Source organism: Cardiocondyla obscurior, linkage group LG07, assembly GCF_019399895.1.
Source record: "Cardiocondyla obscurior isolate alpha-2009 linkage group LG07, Cobs3.1, whole genome shotgun sequence".
In the NCBI taxonomy this organism is placed as follows: Eukaryota; Metazoa; Arthropoda; class Insecta; order Hymenoptera; family Formicidae; genus Cardiocondyla; species Cardiocondyla obscurior.
This window is the reverse complement of record NC_091870.1, coordinates 2878590-2892944: the sequence shown is the minus strand read 5'-3', so window position 1 is coordinate 2892944 and position 14355 is coordinate 2878590. Positions and strand designations below refer to the sequence as shown.

Below are 14355 nucleotides of genomic sequence, written 5' to 3'. Positions count from 1 at the left end.
AGATGATTGCGCAAAAGAATATTAATAAAAATTTATTTTTTAAAACTAATACATTTAATAGGGCAAAAAATTCTTAAAGCGAAATTGTAACAGCGTAGGCCTACGACATTAGATTTACATACACCGCAAAATATTTTCTAATGCACGAGTGAGTTTTTGAATGCAAGCATAAAATTCTGCGGGATGTTTCCGAGTGTTTTTATTATATATTAGGTAGAGCGGATCTACATTAGGTGTAGTAAGTCTTAAGCCTTAAGAAAGTGATCAATTATATCAAAATTTCAAGAGAATTATCTAATATGATTGGTTAATTTCTTACGGCTTAAGACTTAGCACAGTAATGTAGACCGGGTCTTAAAAATGCCATCGTGTTTAGCCTCGCAAATTTCACGTTACTATATAAATCGTAACGAGAACGGTACCGCGTGTCTCTCACGCGCTAATTAACTCTAGGAAATATCAGATTTTGCGAACTAAAATCAATTAAAATTAACGAAGCTAATTGTAGCAAGACGCTATGATCACGCTACAGCAGGACTGATAGCTCGGAATATCGCTTTTTAAATATATATTTCAATAGGAATAATTAAAAAGATGTTACATAAATGTACGCTATTTGACATATACGTAATATACACATGAGATTTAAACCTAATGTGATCAGTACATATACTTTTACAAGCCGTAAGAAAATCCATGCGTCTGCGATGCAACGTTTTGAATAATCCGTATAAAATGAGCATCACATGTGATAACGCGGAATGTATTTATATTATACCAATTTAATTTATATTTAATTTGCATTTAGTCTGTAGCGAGAAAATTGATCGGAAAATTTAGGAACACGAAACGAAGAATAAAAAAATTATAAACGAAAATTTAATTTTATAATTAAAAAAAAAAAAATTAAAGTCACATATATATAATTGTAAATAATATAACGTACGCAATATGTAACGTTACTAAATTATTAAAACTAAATTTGTCACATTGCACTTTATCTATTAAATAATCATATTAATACAAAAAAGATTTTAAAAAGAACAAATAATTAAAATTAATTCTTATTTGAAATTACAAACGTTGGCGATAGAACATGGAAAAACTTTTAGAATTCTCAGGACTGAAACTTTATTTTCGTACGCGGAACAAATAGCTATTACGCATATATAAATCTACGTACAATAATTCTATAGAAAATTTCTTTAACATATTAACAAACACCGAACGGTTGACCAAAAGAAAGTAAACTTTTAAAATCGGTTAAGCACCACAATTATTACAGCTTCATTTTGAAATTGCTGTGAAATGGATCACAATCGCTATTAATAACAATTGCTTACAAGTAACGTGTTCCTAAACTTTCTGACGACAAGCTTATAGAGAATTCGATTGCACTACTTTGCGCTAATATACATATTAAAAACTACATGCAAAATTATGCAAAAATATCTTAATGCGGTATGGCATGATTTCTAAGATATATATTTGATATTTTTCACTGTTTAAATGTTAATATATTGGTTTTACTCGAGTAATTTTAAATATAATACTGTTTAGTATACCAGTGCAGAGTAACTTAAGCAATCGAATTCGCTAAATTCATCAGAAAATACCTGCTATTTCGATCGTTTCATGACTAATCTCTGTTCCATATCTACTTTTCTTCTTATCTAGTTTCGAATTGCTAATACTTATATATTTAATTATTATCGATATATATATAGATCACTTAACAGAAAGAGACCAGGAGGAGAATGTAACATGTGTAAAAGTAACATTCTGTAGTATAAATCGATATCAAAATCCTGAAGCAAACGATACATTTTTAAAAATAGCGCATGAGTTACATACTATAAACGGCACTTACAATTGTATCAGTTTTATTCCATAGTTCAAGTTTAGTATCACTATTACGAGAATGCTCGAGAAAATGTCAAACGACAGTAAAAGCTAACGATCGCTCACAGGAAAGAGTTTGTTGTTTTTTATTTTCACGACTCAAACAATAGCCTCTTTTTTGTCTTTATGACGGATCATACAGATCAGTTTCTTGCTGCAGAGAATCGATCTCGTTGTCATAGTAGCTGTCCGTTTCTTTAAAATCAGGAACTACAACAATATCGATAGCGTCTCCTTTCAGCTCGTAAACATCGTCCTCCATAATCTCCTCCTCTTCGGTTTTCACATTGCCCACGTTGTGCTCCTCCGTGAGATGCGTAAGAAGAGTAGGTAAGGCGTAAAATATTTTGTCGCATAGATTGCATTGAAATGTCTTACCGTCGGGCGCGGACAAGCAGTGCAGGAAATCTTTCATAGGTTTATAAACTTTTCTGTGTAGGGCCATATGTTTCTCATGGTCCATCGAGAGAATAAATTCATAAGAACAAATTGGACACTTTAAATTATGCTTTGTCCACATCGTGTGTATTTTCAATCGATGGAGACTTTCATAAACGTCGCCGCAAATTGGACATTTCAGGCATATGTGGTTCTTCAGGGTCTCCATGTTCTCGTACATACCGCTACATTCGTTGCACTGATACGATTTTTGTTTCTTGCAAGTATGCTTGAACCAGTGCTTTTCCAACTGCGGCAGAATGTCAAACACCAGCTCGCAAACTGTACAGGCAAGCATTCCGTGATGATCGCGCTTCCGGCCGCACTCCTGCACGTTAGTCGAGCGCTGATAATGCTTTTCATAATTATCCTTGCGCAACAGGCTCTCATTGCAAGATTCACATTGGTTTTGATGCTTGGTGAGGTGAGTAAATAACATTCCCGGCTCGGCATTCGAATAATTACAGAAATTGCATATGTAACTGTTCTCTGCTGTCGTGTGCAAGTGAGAGAGTAGATGCCTCTGATACGGATTCGGGCTGAAGAATGTAGCGCCGCACGCGGGACACTTCAAATAAGGTCTCTTCTTATCAGTATAGTGCAGTGAAAGCGGGTTCAATTTTTTTCCCCAGGTTTTATCCGTTTTCATCTCTCCAGAATTGTCATATGTAATGTCTTCGATCTTCGGAATGCGCTCGTGCTCCTCCGAGGATGTGCTCTGGCTGGTTTCGTCCTGCGTGGACTGATCACTGTTGACTGCACACTTTCTCAAGTACACCATCTTGTTATAACTATGCATCCATCTGCCGTTCTTTTGATTCTTCGAAATTTTATGCATGCTCTGCTCGAGAAGATCCTCCACCCTGACTTCTGCATCCTCGAAAGAATCTAGGGGGGGCATTAAGATATAATTTTCCTCATTGGAAACAGACGGCTCGATTTTACAAGACACCTCGGCGGGATCCTTCGCAAGATACAGTAAATCTAAAGGTGTCTCCTCTTCCTGTGGCTCAACTTTGTGAGGCACTACTTCTACGGTGCTTCGCAGCTTGCGTCTGCTGCTGCTGGCATGCCTGTTCTTCCTGTGGCTCTTGCTCTTCTTCTCTTCCATGGTCTTCCTCGACCTCTTGCGCACGTTCTCGCCCTCGATCTCGTCCAGCTTCAGCATCTTGTCAGCCTTGCGGTCGCGCCGCCTCATTGACGCCGCGTTGACGATCAGTGTGATAGGGTACGTGTGTTTACCATTAGATCTTGTGACATAACCTGACACTTCGGCGTGCCCTGTTAACAGAATACATGAGAGAACGTGCGAGAGCTCAGGGAGCTCGGGGGTAGGCCGTACTTACCTGTCTGTCGCATAATCGACGGCGGAGGGTCCGGTCGACGCGCTTCACGACGCGTTGTCACGTTGCACCCCCGTGCATTGATTTTTCCGGGATCCGAATCCCCGCATGGCTGTCCGTTGGTCTGAGGCGGCCTGTGGAGGATCGCGCTTACGTCCGGCGTGCCGATACTTCGCGGTACCTCGTGCTCGCGGCGCCCTGGCGTGCTCCTCTTGCCGACGGTAACGTTGAGATCAGCTGTTCCTCGGGACGGGTGTGCGCGAGAGAGAGCAAGCGATCGCGTTCGCCATGCCGTGGCGTCGCCCGTCGTCTACCGTTCCGCCTCTCGGAGTAGAAAGGGCTCGATAACGGGTTGAGGCGGCTCGCGCGGCGAATCGATGCGAAAAGAAAGAAAGGAAGGAAAGAAGGGAAGAACGGTGCGTTCTCTTTGCCCGTTCCTTCCGACGCGTACACTGCCCGTCAATAATAGCATTTGACGGTGTACGAGTCGCTCCGATCTGCAGCGACGGCGGCATGCGTGCGCTAGTGCGTCAAGCTTCACATAACGAAGCTCGCATGTGTGCCGCGAAGCGCCGAGACCCAAACAACGTGAAATATCGTTACATATTTATAATTAATTATAATTAGTTCTAATTAAAACGTAAATAAATGTTTCAGAATATGCAGTGATAACTATTGACAATTCGGTTGGAATATTGAACAAATGGATCAGCACGAGGAGCGGAGCTCTATCATTTGATAAACGTACACTTTGATACTTCGTCCAAGGGTTTTGAGGATGAAAAAATGGATCAATCGCCGATTCATCACGTCGCAGATTTATCCACGTAATAATAAGTCTGCGAGAGTAGGCCCTTAACTATGGGCGAAAAGTATGGGCAGACTTCCTTTAGGTGAGTTAAATAATTTGTTTGAGAACAATGTAAATTTTAATTCGGGAAAATGTTCTCTTTCTGTAACTCTCTCCGTAACTATATAAAGAAAATTTCTTGCAGATGTTGAATGCCGATGTTTTTTTGACCAACTCGAGTGCTCTTCTCAATTTGGTACATAAGAGACATACTGTTGTGGCCCCTTTACTAAAATTAGATGGAAAGTATAGCAATTTTTGGGCGGCAATGATGCCAGAACACTTTTAATTTATCCAACGCACTATACTGATGAAGATGGACATATCAGTAATACAGAAGATTCAAAACTCGTGTGCATGATACTTCCACGCTTATCGATCGAAAGGAGCTATGAAAAAAAATGTGAGATAAGAAAATATAGTAATTATCTAGTCGAAAAGATCAATTGCCAATTGTGTTTAAACTTAACAGTAAAATAAAAAGATTTTGTATAATTGTAATTTATATTATGTTTTGTAACTTATATTATATTTTGTAATTTATATTATATTTTGTAATTTATATTATAAATAAATTGCCATATATTATATATATAAAGCTGTTTTTTACTACCCTTGCGGGCTACACCCTATCAAAGCGTATCTCGTTCCCGCAAATTGTCGGAAATTTTTCGCCGCAAAAGTTCCGAAGTATCAGATGAATAGAAGAGGTAAGTTGGTGGCACGGTCAGAGCCCCGTTCCCGCAAATTGTCGAAAATGTCTCGCCGCGAAGGCTCCGAAGTATCAGATGAATAGAAGAGATAAGTTGGTGGCACGGTCAGAGCCCCGTTCCCACAAATTGTCGAAAATTTCTCGTACTACTTAAACAATTTTTCGAGGGAACGGGATAGGTACGCTTTGATAAGGTGTAGCTCGTAAGGGCAGTAAAAAACAGCTTTATATATATAATATATGGAAATTTATTCATAATATAAACTACAAAATATAATATAAATTACAATTATTACAAAATCTTTTTATTTTACTGTTAAGTTTAAACATTATTGGCAATTAATCTTTTCGACTAGATAATTACTATATTTTCTTATCTCACATTCTTTTTCATAGCTCCTTTCGATCGATAAACGTATAAGTATCATGCACACGAGTTTTGAAACTTCTATATCACTGATATGTCCGCTGTCGCCGCAGAAAACGCCATATCTGCTCTTCAGTGTACATTTTCAAGCCCATGGCCTAAGCCGCGGGCCCCGAGAGCGAGGGGAGCGGTAACGGCAACGCCATGGGTTCCAAGGGTGAGGGGGGCGGCAGCAGCGATTCCGTTGTCCAAGTGGAGAGCGACCGGCAGCGTGTGGATAGGGTAAAGATCGGGTGCATGGTCACGCGCGTAGATGGCGGCAGCAAGTCCATCAGCTGGAATCAACGGGAGCGCCGGGGGTGGCAGAGGGTGCAACGGTAACGCCGGGGCCGGCAAAGGGTGGAGCGGAACCGGAACTGGCACTGGTATCGGTAGAGGCACTGGATGCTTTATCGGGACTGGAATCGGCTGCTGCACTGGTACCGGGACTGGCTGCTTCACTGGAATCGGTACTGGATGGTCCACGGGAATTGGTACCACCTGCGTGTTGGAAAAATGCTTCAATTAATTGCAGCTTACAGAACATTATCTCGGTAAAAAAAAAAAAGAAAAAAAAATAGAGAGAGCTTGTCATTTATCATTTTAATAAGAACTTTAAAATAATCTTATTTAGTTGCAAGAATTTTTTCGTTTTAATTTTATTTTAAATGAGAATAAAAGAAAATAATTATATGTATATAATTAATAATTTTAATTTTTAATTCTTTTTTAAAATTAATTTTTTAGATTAGCGATATAATCTAAATAAAACTTTATCTCACTGTTATCCGCTGCGAAAAGAAAAGTGTTAATGGACTTCATGTACGTGCGAATGAAAGTAAAATGACGAAATGTTACCTGAGGTACTGGTATCGGGATGGGGACCGGTTTGTGAACGATTTTCTCGATTGGTAACGGCACGTGATACGGTTTTTCTATGATCACCGGGTGCGGAACTGGCACCGGCTTTTCCAGCACCACGTGCTTCGTTATATACACCGGGACGGCTTTCAGAATATCGGATGTTAAAGCGATGTCACCTCTACCGTATGTCGTGCCTGCCAGCTGCAATCTATCGATTAATATAAAAAAAAAATATATATATATATTACCACACTTTATAATTTTTAATAATTACATTAAATAAAAATAAAGCGACAAAAGGATAATAATTGATAAAGAAGAAGATAATTCTTCGACAAATATTTACCGGCAATGCATGATGCCCTGCAATTTTTTGTTTTACAAATATTTTAGAGCTTGGATTATTTAATTAAGATTATTATTAGAAACGCCACAACTCGTAGATTTACTTTGAATTATATGCTTTATATATAAAACATTATTTTCTATTTAATTAAACTATAAGATATTTTTACCCTGCGTGCAGATTGATCTCAGGAAGCTTGAGTCCTTTCCAAGGAGTTGCCCACGGTTGTCCGTGTCCGTAAGGACTTGGTAGACCGATCCATCCGTCGTTACCAACGATACTCCGTTTCTGCTGCTTCGGTTCTGGCGGCACCGACGCGAGTGCGAAGGTACATATTAATATCAGGAACAGCTGAAACACAATACTAATGTAAAAAAAATTCATATTTCACAAATTACTACTCACAAAAATATTCTTTAATTATTTCAAACATAAATTGGTTGAAAACAAAAATTCGAATAAAAATAAAAATTAATAAATATCTCGAGCAGGCAGTTCGGATTAGATAATTTATTTGTAAATCTTTATTTTAATTTGTGTTATTATTTAAACGAGAAAACGCAGCTGCTTACTAAGATCTTCGACATTATTGCTCTCTTGTCGCAGGCAGACTGTTCGTAAAATGGTAACAACAGAAGTCTTTTATATTTTGAATGGTACCAGTGACGACTTGGCGGATCTGGATTGAGGAATAGGACTAGTTTCCATTTATGATCAAGTCGGAAGCTCACCCTTGTCAATCGATATCCCGAACTTCTAATAAAGAAAGTTGCCCATTGACGAATTCAATTTGCAACGACATTTCAGAATAATGCGTCAGGCAAGGAAAAACATGTCGCCAATAAGACAATTAACATCTTTATATTTTGCAAAAATCTTTACAGCCATCAGGTAATAGTGAATAATTAATATTACCTTATTAATTTCAAAATTTAATTTAAGAAAAGTTTTATTTAATATCTACATCTTTAAATAAGTGTTAAACTATATTGAATATTATTTAATATAGGTCGGCAATGTCTTTAAGAAGATCAACACCAGTATATCAACTTGATAAACGAACTCCTGCTCGCGATGTTGGCGTCGTAATTACGCTCGGCGATCAAAGGTCTCGTACTACTTACCTACATCCCCATGCCTATTTAATTATGCCTGGAAACGCACTTCCGCACACGTACGGTGAAAAGGAAAACGCCTAAGAATTCCGCGCGTCATTCAATATAGCCTGCATGACCGAAGAGCGTACGTTGATATCTGCAAATGCGAAATTACGTATACAAAAGGTAACAAGATACACGCAGAAACTAATGGAAAGTCGAGTTCCGCAAGGTTTCTTGAAAGAAATAAACTCGGGTAACGCGCAAGTTTTCTTGGTTCTGTACTAAACGCAGCGCTTATCAGCAACGTTTTATTTTCCAGCCGAGACTTTCCTCGTCACATTTCATCAATACTTACGTGTGCATACCGCTGATTCGCGATGGCTGACGAACCTTGGCCAGCGTCATTGGGCATGCTGTTACGCATTCGGCTTCGAACTCGTCGATGAATAATGAATGGCGAGTAACATGGCCGGTATTAGGAACGCAACGGCATTAGGCACTTAGAAAATGAAAGTTAGGAAAGTTTATGCCATTAACGCGGAAGCGGAGAGGAAAATGCGCCCGCCTCGATCCCGTTGACCGAATAGAGGGACGTTGGAGAACGCTGAAAGAAACTGGGAGCATGCCATTTGCATCAGCTACCGCGTACCTTGACTCGCCATCGCGCCAGCACATTATTTACTACGTAATTGTTTAAATAATTTTAATATTACTTTATTGCGTTATCACTCTGCGTTCTTGTCTTATTTTAATATCACTTTATATATATATTATTTTAAAATACCGAAGTCGAGCTATGTTTTGTAATACAATTGTCAATGCAATACGCTTCGCGCGTAACGATACCGGCCGTGTATCACGGTGTGATCGAATCAAATCACGTATCGAGCGCGATCGCGGCTATCTAGTGATCAATAGATCAAATGCTCGTCGATAAACTTTTAACTAACTCACCCCGCTAATGTTATGCGCCGGGATTCTTCGCCGTGCGTCTTCCTCGTTTGACCCCTTAAGAGAGAAAAGTGGTTCTCCATTTGGCTTGCGGCCCAGGTCCCCAAAGGCAGCGAAAGTATATCGGCTCATGAAACTGCTCCTCTTCTTGCTACGGCCGATTCGTCGATGCTCTATAAATACATATGGGGGTCACAATTACGAAGTGAACTCAGTTTTTCGTCGGCGTCGCGTCCGCCAACGTCTGGAAGCCTCGAGTGATCAATAATGAGACTCCTCCTGGTACCAGAGCGAATTTTTCATCCTTTGTTTCGTTATCGCGCGACGCGATTTGCATTCGACTTACATTTGGATTTGCCGTGAACGACGAAATTGAGGAACGCGACATATACGTTTGATCGACAGTGACTTTTGTGCGACGTTTATAATCGCTTGTGAATCGCAACCGACGATAGTGCATGGTTTACATTAATTTTCAACACTTCGTGGCAATTAAAATTATTTCTAACTTGTTACAAATTTTTATTTAAATAATTCGATTTTTTTTTTTTTTCTCCGAAGTGCTATTGAGCTCAAAAATATTTTACACCGTTCTTAGCATTCTTAATTCATATATCGTGCAATTTATAATATTTTTCTTATATAAAAAAATGTGTTATACTTAAAAGAAATTATTTGAGGGATTTTTCTAAGGCGGTGTAATTTATTTGTCTTGACGTCTCGTCGCACATTTTTTTTTTTACAGATAATAATGCTGGTGCTGGCCAGCAGTGTGGCTCTTACCGTGGACAAGAATTCAAAGCAATGGAACAGAGTTTTCGCAAAAGTGAAAAAACACGGCAAGAGAGGTCTGGACGACGTAGGGTACGGTCTGCAAGGATATCAGGAACATGTATACGGTCCACCATCCGCACCACCTAGGCCAGTTTACGAGATTCCGCCTCCAGACGTTGGTCATCCGATACCGCAACCGTCACCTCCTATAATTGAACATCCGATCGGTGAGCAATCTTTCTGAAGCGATACTAATTCTATTCATTTATTCTTCTTTCCTTTACATTCTTTATTTTAACTTAAAAATATATTTACTATTATTTTCTTAACAATATTAAAACGTAAATTGGAAGAACCTACTATCATAAATTGCCTCTCACCCTTTCAGTCCGATACAGAAAAGTGATTTTATTTGTGTAAATCTAGATATAATTTTAAGCTTTTAATAATATTAATAAATTTATTTTTCCATATAATATCTCCACTTAAAAAAAATTTTTTTTTTTCTTTCAGCGGCAGTGCCTGTTCCGCAGCCAGTGCCACATCCGATACCACAACCGGTTGCTGTGCCCGTGGCGGTGCCGGTCACCAAGCACGTCCCAATCGCTATAGCTGTGCCGATTCACGTTGATCGCGCCGTCCCGGTGGCAGTGCCGGTGCCTAAACCGTATCCCGTTGCAGTGGAGAAGATCGTTCACGTGGACCGACCGGTTCCGGTCCCGGTCGACAGACCGGTGCACGTCCCGGTCGATCGACCGGTGCACGTCCCGGTTGCTGTACCGAAACCTTATCCCGTCGCCTTCGAGAAAATCGTACACGTCGACCGACCGTATCCCGTGCACGTGGCTGTGCCGGTGCACGTGCCGAAACCGTATCCAGTTCCGGTCGCCATACACGCTCATTACAAGTCGCACGTTTGGTAGCGCACTCGCCCAGGAATCCGTTCTAACAATTCAACGACGTTATATTTTCGCTAATATCGTAACTCAACACGCCCGTGTAATCTTCGCGGTGACGTAAGTAGGAACCGATGTCTAACTTTGTATCATATACTCAATCCGTAGAGAATAATCTTACCGAAAGAGATAAAAGAAGCGCCAAGTGTACGCGTTCCTTCTACAAAAGACGATTTTTGTAACAATTATACAGCAGTTCTTTCCGCTGACTGCAACCCCGGTGTATTGGTAAATTAATGAATATTAATATTAATTAATATCTTGTTATTAATATTTATTAATTTCTCGTGAACGACGTGCGAAGTGCGCGAACACCGCTGACGTTAACATGATCACTTCGTATAATTAATAATTATTGGACACGTTACTAAACACGGACAATACGTTTATAAAGCCACGTATAAACCATAGGCCATGGTGGCGAGAAATCAAACCGTACATATTCCCTCCATTTATTCGGGCCACGACAATACTGACGACAACCATGACGACGTATTTTAATGCAAGAGTTTTGTGTAAAAAAAAAAAAAAAAGAAAGAAAAAAGGAATGAAACGAGGAAGACAAATAAATATTTTTCTACCAAAATTCTCCCGAGCAGAACCTTGAACTATAACGCCGCTCTTCTCTATGAATGGTGTGAACTTGTTCTATTAATAAGTATCTTTTATCATGTTTAATTCAGTAACGACTATGTATCAGAAGCAGTTACAAGGTGAGAATAATTTTTTCATATATTTATACATCGACCAGAAACGTTTATTAACTGTGCTTCAACATATCCTTTTGCTTTCCAACTACTGAAGCAACGTTAAGTCTCTGTCGAATTAAATTAAATTATTACATTTAAAAAAAAAAAAAAAAAAAAAGGTGTCTTTAAAGTAAAGAATAAAATTGCACCTACAGCCTGTATATTTCACTTTACAGATGTACGTCAAGATTGAAAAAAAATTAAACGAAGAAGTTAAATGAAGTGATTACATTATTTGAATTAAAACAACTCAAGGATGATCAAGCAGCCATAACGACGAAAAAAAAAAAAAAAAAAAAAAACTGCGTTGCCTGGCAATTTCATTGCCAAGCAGGGCGGAGGTTTTATCGGCCAATGAAGAGTTATCACGTACCTTGATACCTGTGCCGGCGCATCGAGCGATACGCTATGGCAAATGTCGCACCTACCCCTTCTATAATTGGAAAAGTATACCGGCGGAACCAACAGGGAAAGGTCGCGTTTTCCACGTAGCAGCGGCTCTCTCATGCATTGTTCAAGAGCGAATTGCTAGGCAAATCGTGGCGCGCTACCACCGCTCGTATTAAAAAACGTGTATAATTCCACTTTCGCCTATAGGCCCGAGAACTGCATTTTTCAGGAATTCCCGAAGACTGCGAATTTCCGGCTGCCTTCGATCGATTGCGATTAATAAATTTTTTTTTTTTTTAATACAGAGACATGCAATAATTAACATTTTTCGACGGCAAAACGTAAATTATATCTTTAATTGTATTTACAATGGCTTCCCATTGCGGAAAAGTATAAATGAAGATAATTAAGTAGCTCTTCTTGCAACTCGTGTTCGATAAAAAAAGAAAAAATAAAAACTGGTTATCCAGTAACGTAAATGCAGCAGTGGTTATTTAAAAAGCAGATACCGGATAGATTATAAGATAAACTAGCCAAGAAGATTGCTATACATATACGATCCCGATACATCGCCGATCGTGTGAACGAGCGCGACGGTCTCTTGGTCGTCAACTATCGTTTACGATTGCTCCGTGAATAAAAGCGAGAAAACACGTGGACGTTCTCGCCCTATGTCATCCGAGAAGAAGTTCACGTCATCCGTCAGATCACGATGGAAGAAAAGAAATCCGTAACCCCGTTACGGTGAACCGCTATCTTTCTGCCGTTGTGGCTCTCAGTATCGGTTTAGCAAGGTAGATACGCGGATTTTCTCTCTTTCCCCACGCGATACGAGTGTTTCACATCCGAAAAGAGGTTCTCTGGCCAAGCTTGCGCTTTTTTCTCGGCTTCCGGCGCGGAAAAAATATTAATTTAGCTCATACTTCGAGCTTCGCTGTGCTGCAGTAAAACGATCAAGTGCAAATAATTATTAATTCACGTGATTTACAGTGCCTACGAGATGGAACTCGTAGGTGCAATCATCTCCGGATTTAACGACGCAAACACACGACCTTATTCAGTTTGTGATTCAATCCCGCGTGTTAATTAAAATCTTCAAACAATTTGAAAATGGAAATAAACGAAATAGTAAGAAAACATAAAAATTATTCTTTTCTTAAATTAATTATCAATGTGTGAGATGAAAATTTTATCTTTGTGTATAATTATTTTCTTTTTCTTTCTTTTTTTTTTTTTTTTATTTTCTCTCCGCGTAGTGTAAGACTGTGTTCTAAACGTTAAACATTGGTACAAAGTAACATGCTAAAATTTCTTGTGACAAAGTTGTGCGATACGGTTATAAGTTCCTGTTTTCCGTAGTCGTTGTGTTACGTAATTTGTTTTTTTTTCTTTTTTTTTTAACTACGCATTGCGAACTTTAATTGCTTCAAATCCACACGTGCGAGCTTCGCTTTTGTTTTATATATAGTAATTTATATTAATGGGACCTCGGTTACGGTAACTACATCTACACTAGACGTGCGTAATAATGTATAGGAGTTGCTCGTAGCAAGTGTTATAGGGTATCTATAGCAAGCTCATATTTAATAGATTCTTCGGCGCCTTTTGCGCTCGATAGGCGTTACACTTGACACCAAAGGCGCGTATCCATAACACCAGCTTGACTAGCTTAAAGTTCGATTTAAACATTGCTATCGCGATCGAAGAAAATGAACTTTACGTTTCAATCGGAAACTAAAGCTCGAAGCAGCTTATACTTTAGAAAGTTGAATTACATTTATTTTTCGTCGGTGTTGCCGTACTGAAATTTCTTATATTACTTTTATGCTAAACAATAATTATTTCTTTTTCCTTTTTACATTTATTTTTAATTTATATTTAATTTAACTCTTTTGTAAAATGCAAGCTGTTACTTTTTGGAGAGTACGAGGTGATATCTTTTATTTTTAATTATTTCGAGCTTGAGAATACGTTCGTATTAAGTAATTGTAATATAAAAGTAAGGAACATGGTATGAATATGTATAATAAATGATAAATTAAATTTAATAGTTAAATAATAAATTAATGATAAAAATTTAATTAGTAAAATGTGGTCGAAACATTACGTTATTTTGTAGTCAAGATTTATTATATTACAAACGTTTCATCATGTATAATTAATGCAAAAGTATAAAAAAAAGAAAAAAAAGGGATTAAATATTTATAATTAAATATATAAAACTTCTAATCTCATCAACTGTAACATTATCATTAAATTGATTAATCCGATATAAAATATGTCTTAATCTTTTTAATTTCTTATAACGAACCGTTCTTTCGAACGTCTCCTTATTTCTCTCTGTTATCTTTCACGTATCACAATCTTTCATTCCATTTGTTCTATAATATGTGATTATTTTTATCATATTTTTGGCTGCTAACGTAAGTAAACGTTTAAGCTCTAACGTAAGCAAATGTAAACCTTATATTGGTGAAGCCCATTTAAAAGAAAAAAAAAAATGTTATTTTTAAACGCAACTCAATAAGTTTACTTCAAAGTTGATCGCGCAGCCGCAATATATTGATAGCGTCG

General features: G+C 38.3%; 3 protein-coding genes across 4 annotated transcripts; 1 reads left to right on the top strand and 2 right to left on the bottom strand.

Moving 5' to 3' along the window:
• Positions 1–15: 15 nt before the first annotated feature.
• LOC139104272 (zinc finger protein 510) lies at positions 16–4152 on the bottom strand. Its single transcript, XM_070659658.1, has 2 exons — positions 3687–4152; positions 16–3621 (listed from the first exon to the last, which is right to left on the bottom strand). The coding sequence occupies exons 1-2, from the start codon at positions 3697–3699 to the stop codon at positions 2027–2029; spliced, it is 1608 nt and encodes a 535-aa protein (XP_070515759.1). The 5' UTR covers positions 3700–4152; the 3' UTR covers positions 16–2026.
• Positions 4153–5744: 1592 nt separating this feature from the next.
• On the bottom strand, positions 5745–7569 carry LOC139104013 (max-binding protein MNT). The gene is made up of 4 exons (XM_070659232.1): positions 7522–7569; positions 7031–7212; positions 6510–6723; positions 5745–6152 (listed from the first exon to the last, which is right to left on the bottom strand). Exons 1-4 carry the CDS (start codon positions 7567–7569, stop codon positions 5745–5747), a joined length of 852 nt encoding a protein of 283 aa, XP_070515333.1.
• Positions 7570–8018: 449 nt separating this feature from the next.
• LOC139104292 (zinc finger protein 512B) lies at positions 8019–14349 on the top strand. Of its 2 annotated transcripts, XM_070659698.1 has the most exons (4): positions 8019–8144; positions 8281–8646; positions 9658–9913; positions 10200–14349. In XM_070659698.1, the coding sequence occupies exons 2-4, from the start codon at positions 8488–8490 to the stop codon at positions 10607–10609; spliced, it is 825 nt and encodes a 274-aa protein (XP_070515799.1). In that variant the 5' UTR covers positions 8019–8144; positions 8281–8487; the 3' UTR covers positions 10610–14349. The 2 variants fall into 2 exon arrangements, with proteins under 2 accessions (XP_070515799.1, XP_070515801.1); XM_070659700.1 differs by having other exon boundaries at positions 8110–8646.
• The last annotated feature ends 6 nt before the right edge of the window (positions 14350–14355 follow it).

What these genes read in the sequence shown, in the direction of transcription:
- LOC139104013 (XM_070659232.1), bottom strand. Translation starts at nt 7,569, where the DNA reads ATGGAAACTAGTCCTATTCCTCAATCCAGATCCGCCAAGTCGTCACTG. An exon ending in GATCCGCCAAGTCGTCACTG is followed by an intron (nt 7,213 to 7,521) that starts GTACCATTCAAA and finishes ATTGTGTTTCAG; the next exon opens with CTGTTCCTGATATTAATATG. An exon ending in TCCCGATACCAGTACCTCAG is followed by an intron (nt 6,153 to 6,509) that starts GTAACATTTCGT and finishes TCCAACACGCAG; the next exon opens with GTGGTACCAATTCCCGTGGA.
- LOC139104292 (XM_070659698.1), top strand. Translation starts at nt 8,488, where the DNA reads ATGCCATTAACGCGGAAGCGGAGAGGAAAATGCGCCCGCCTCGATCCC. An exon ending in GCCAGCACATTATTTACTAC is followed by an intron (nt 8,647 to 9,657) that starts GTAATTGTTTAA and finishes TTTTTTTTACAG; the next exon opens with ATAATAATGCTGGTGCTGGC. An exon ending in TATAATTGAACATCCGATCG is followed by an intron (nt 9,914 to 10,199) that starts GTGAGCAATCTT and finishes TTTTTCTTTCAG; the next exon opens with CGGCAGTGCCTGTTCCGCAG.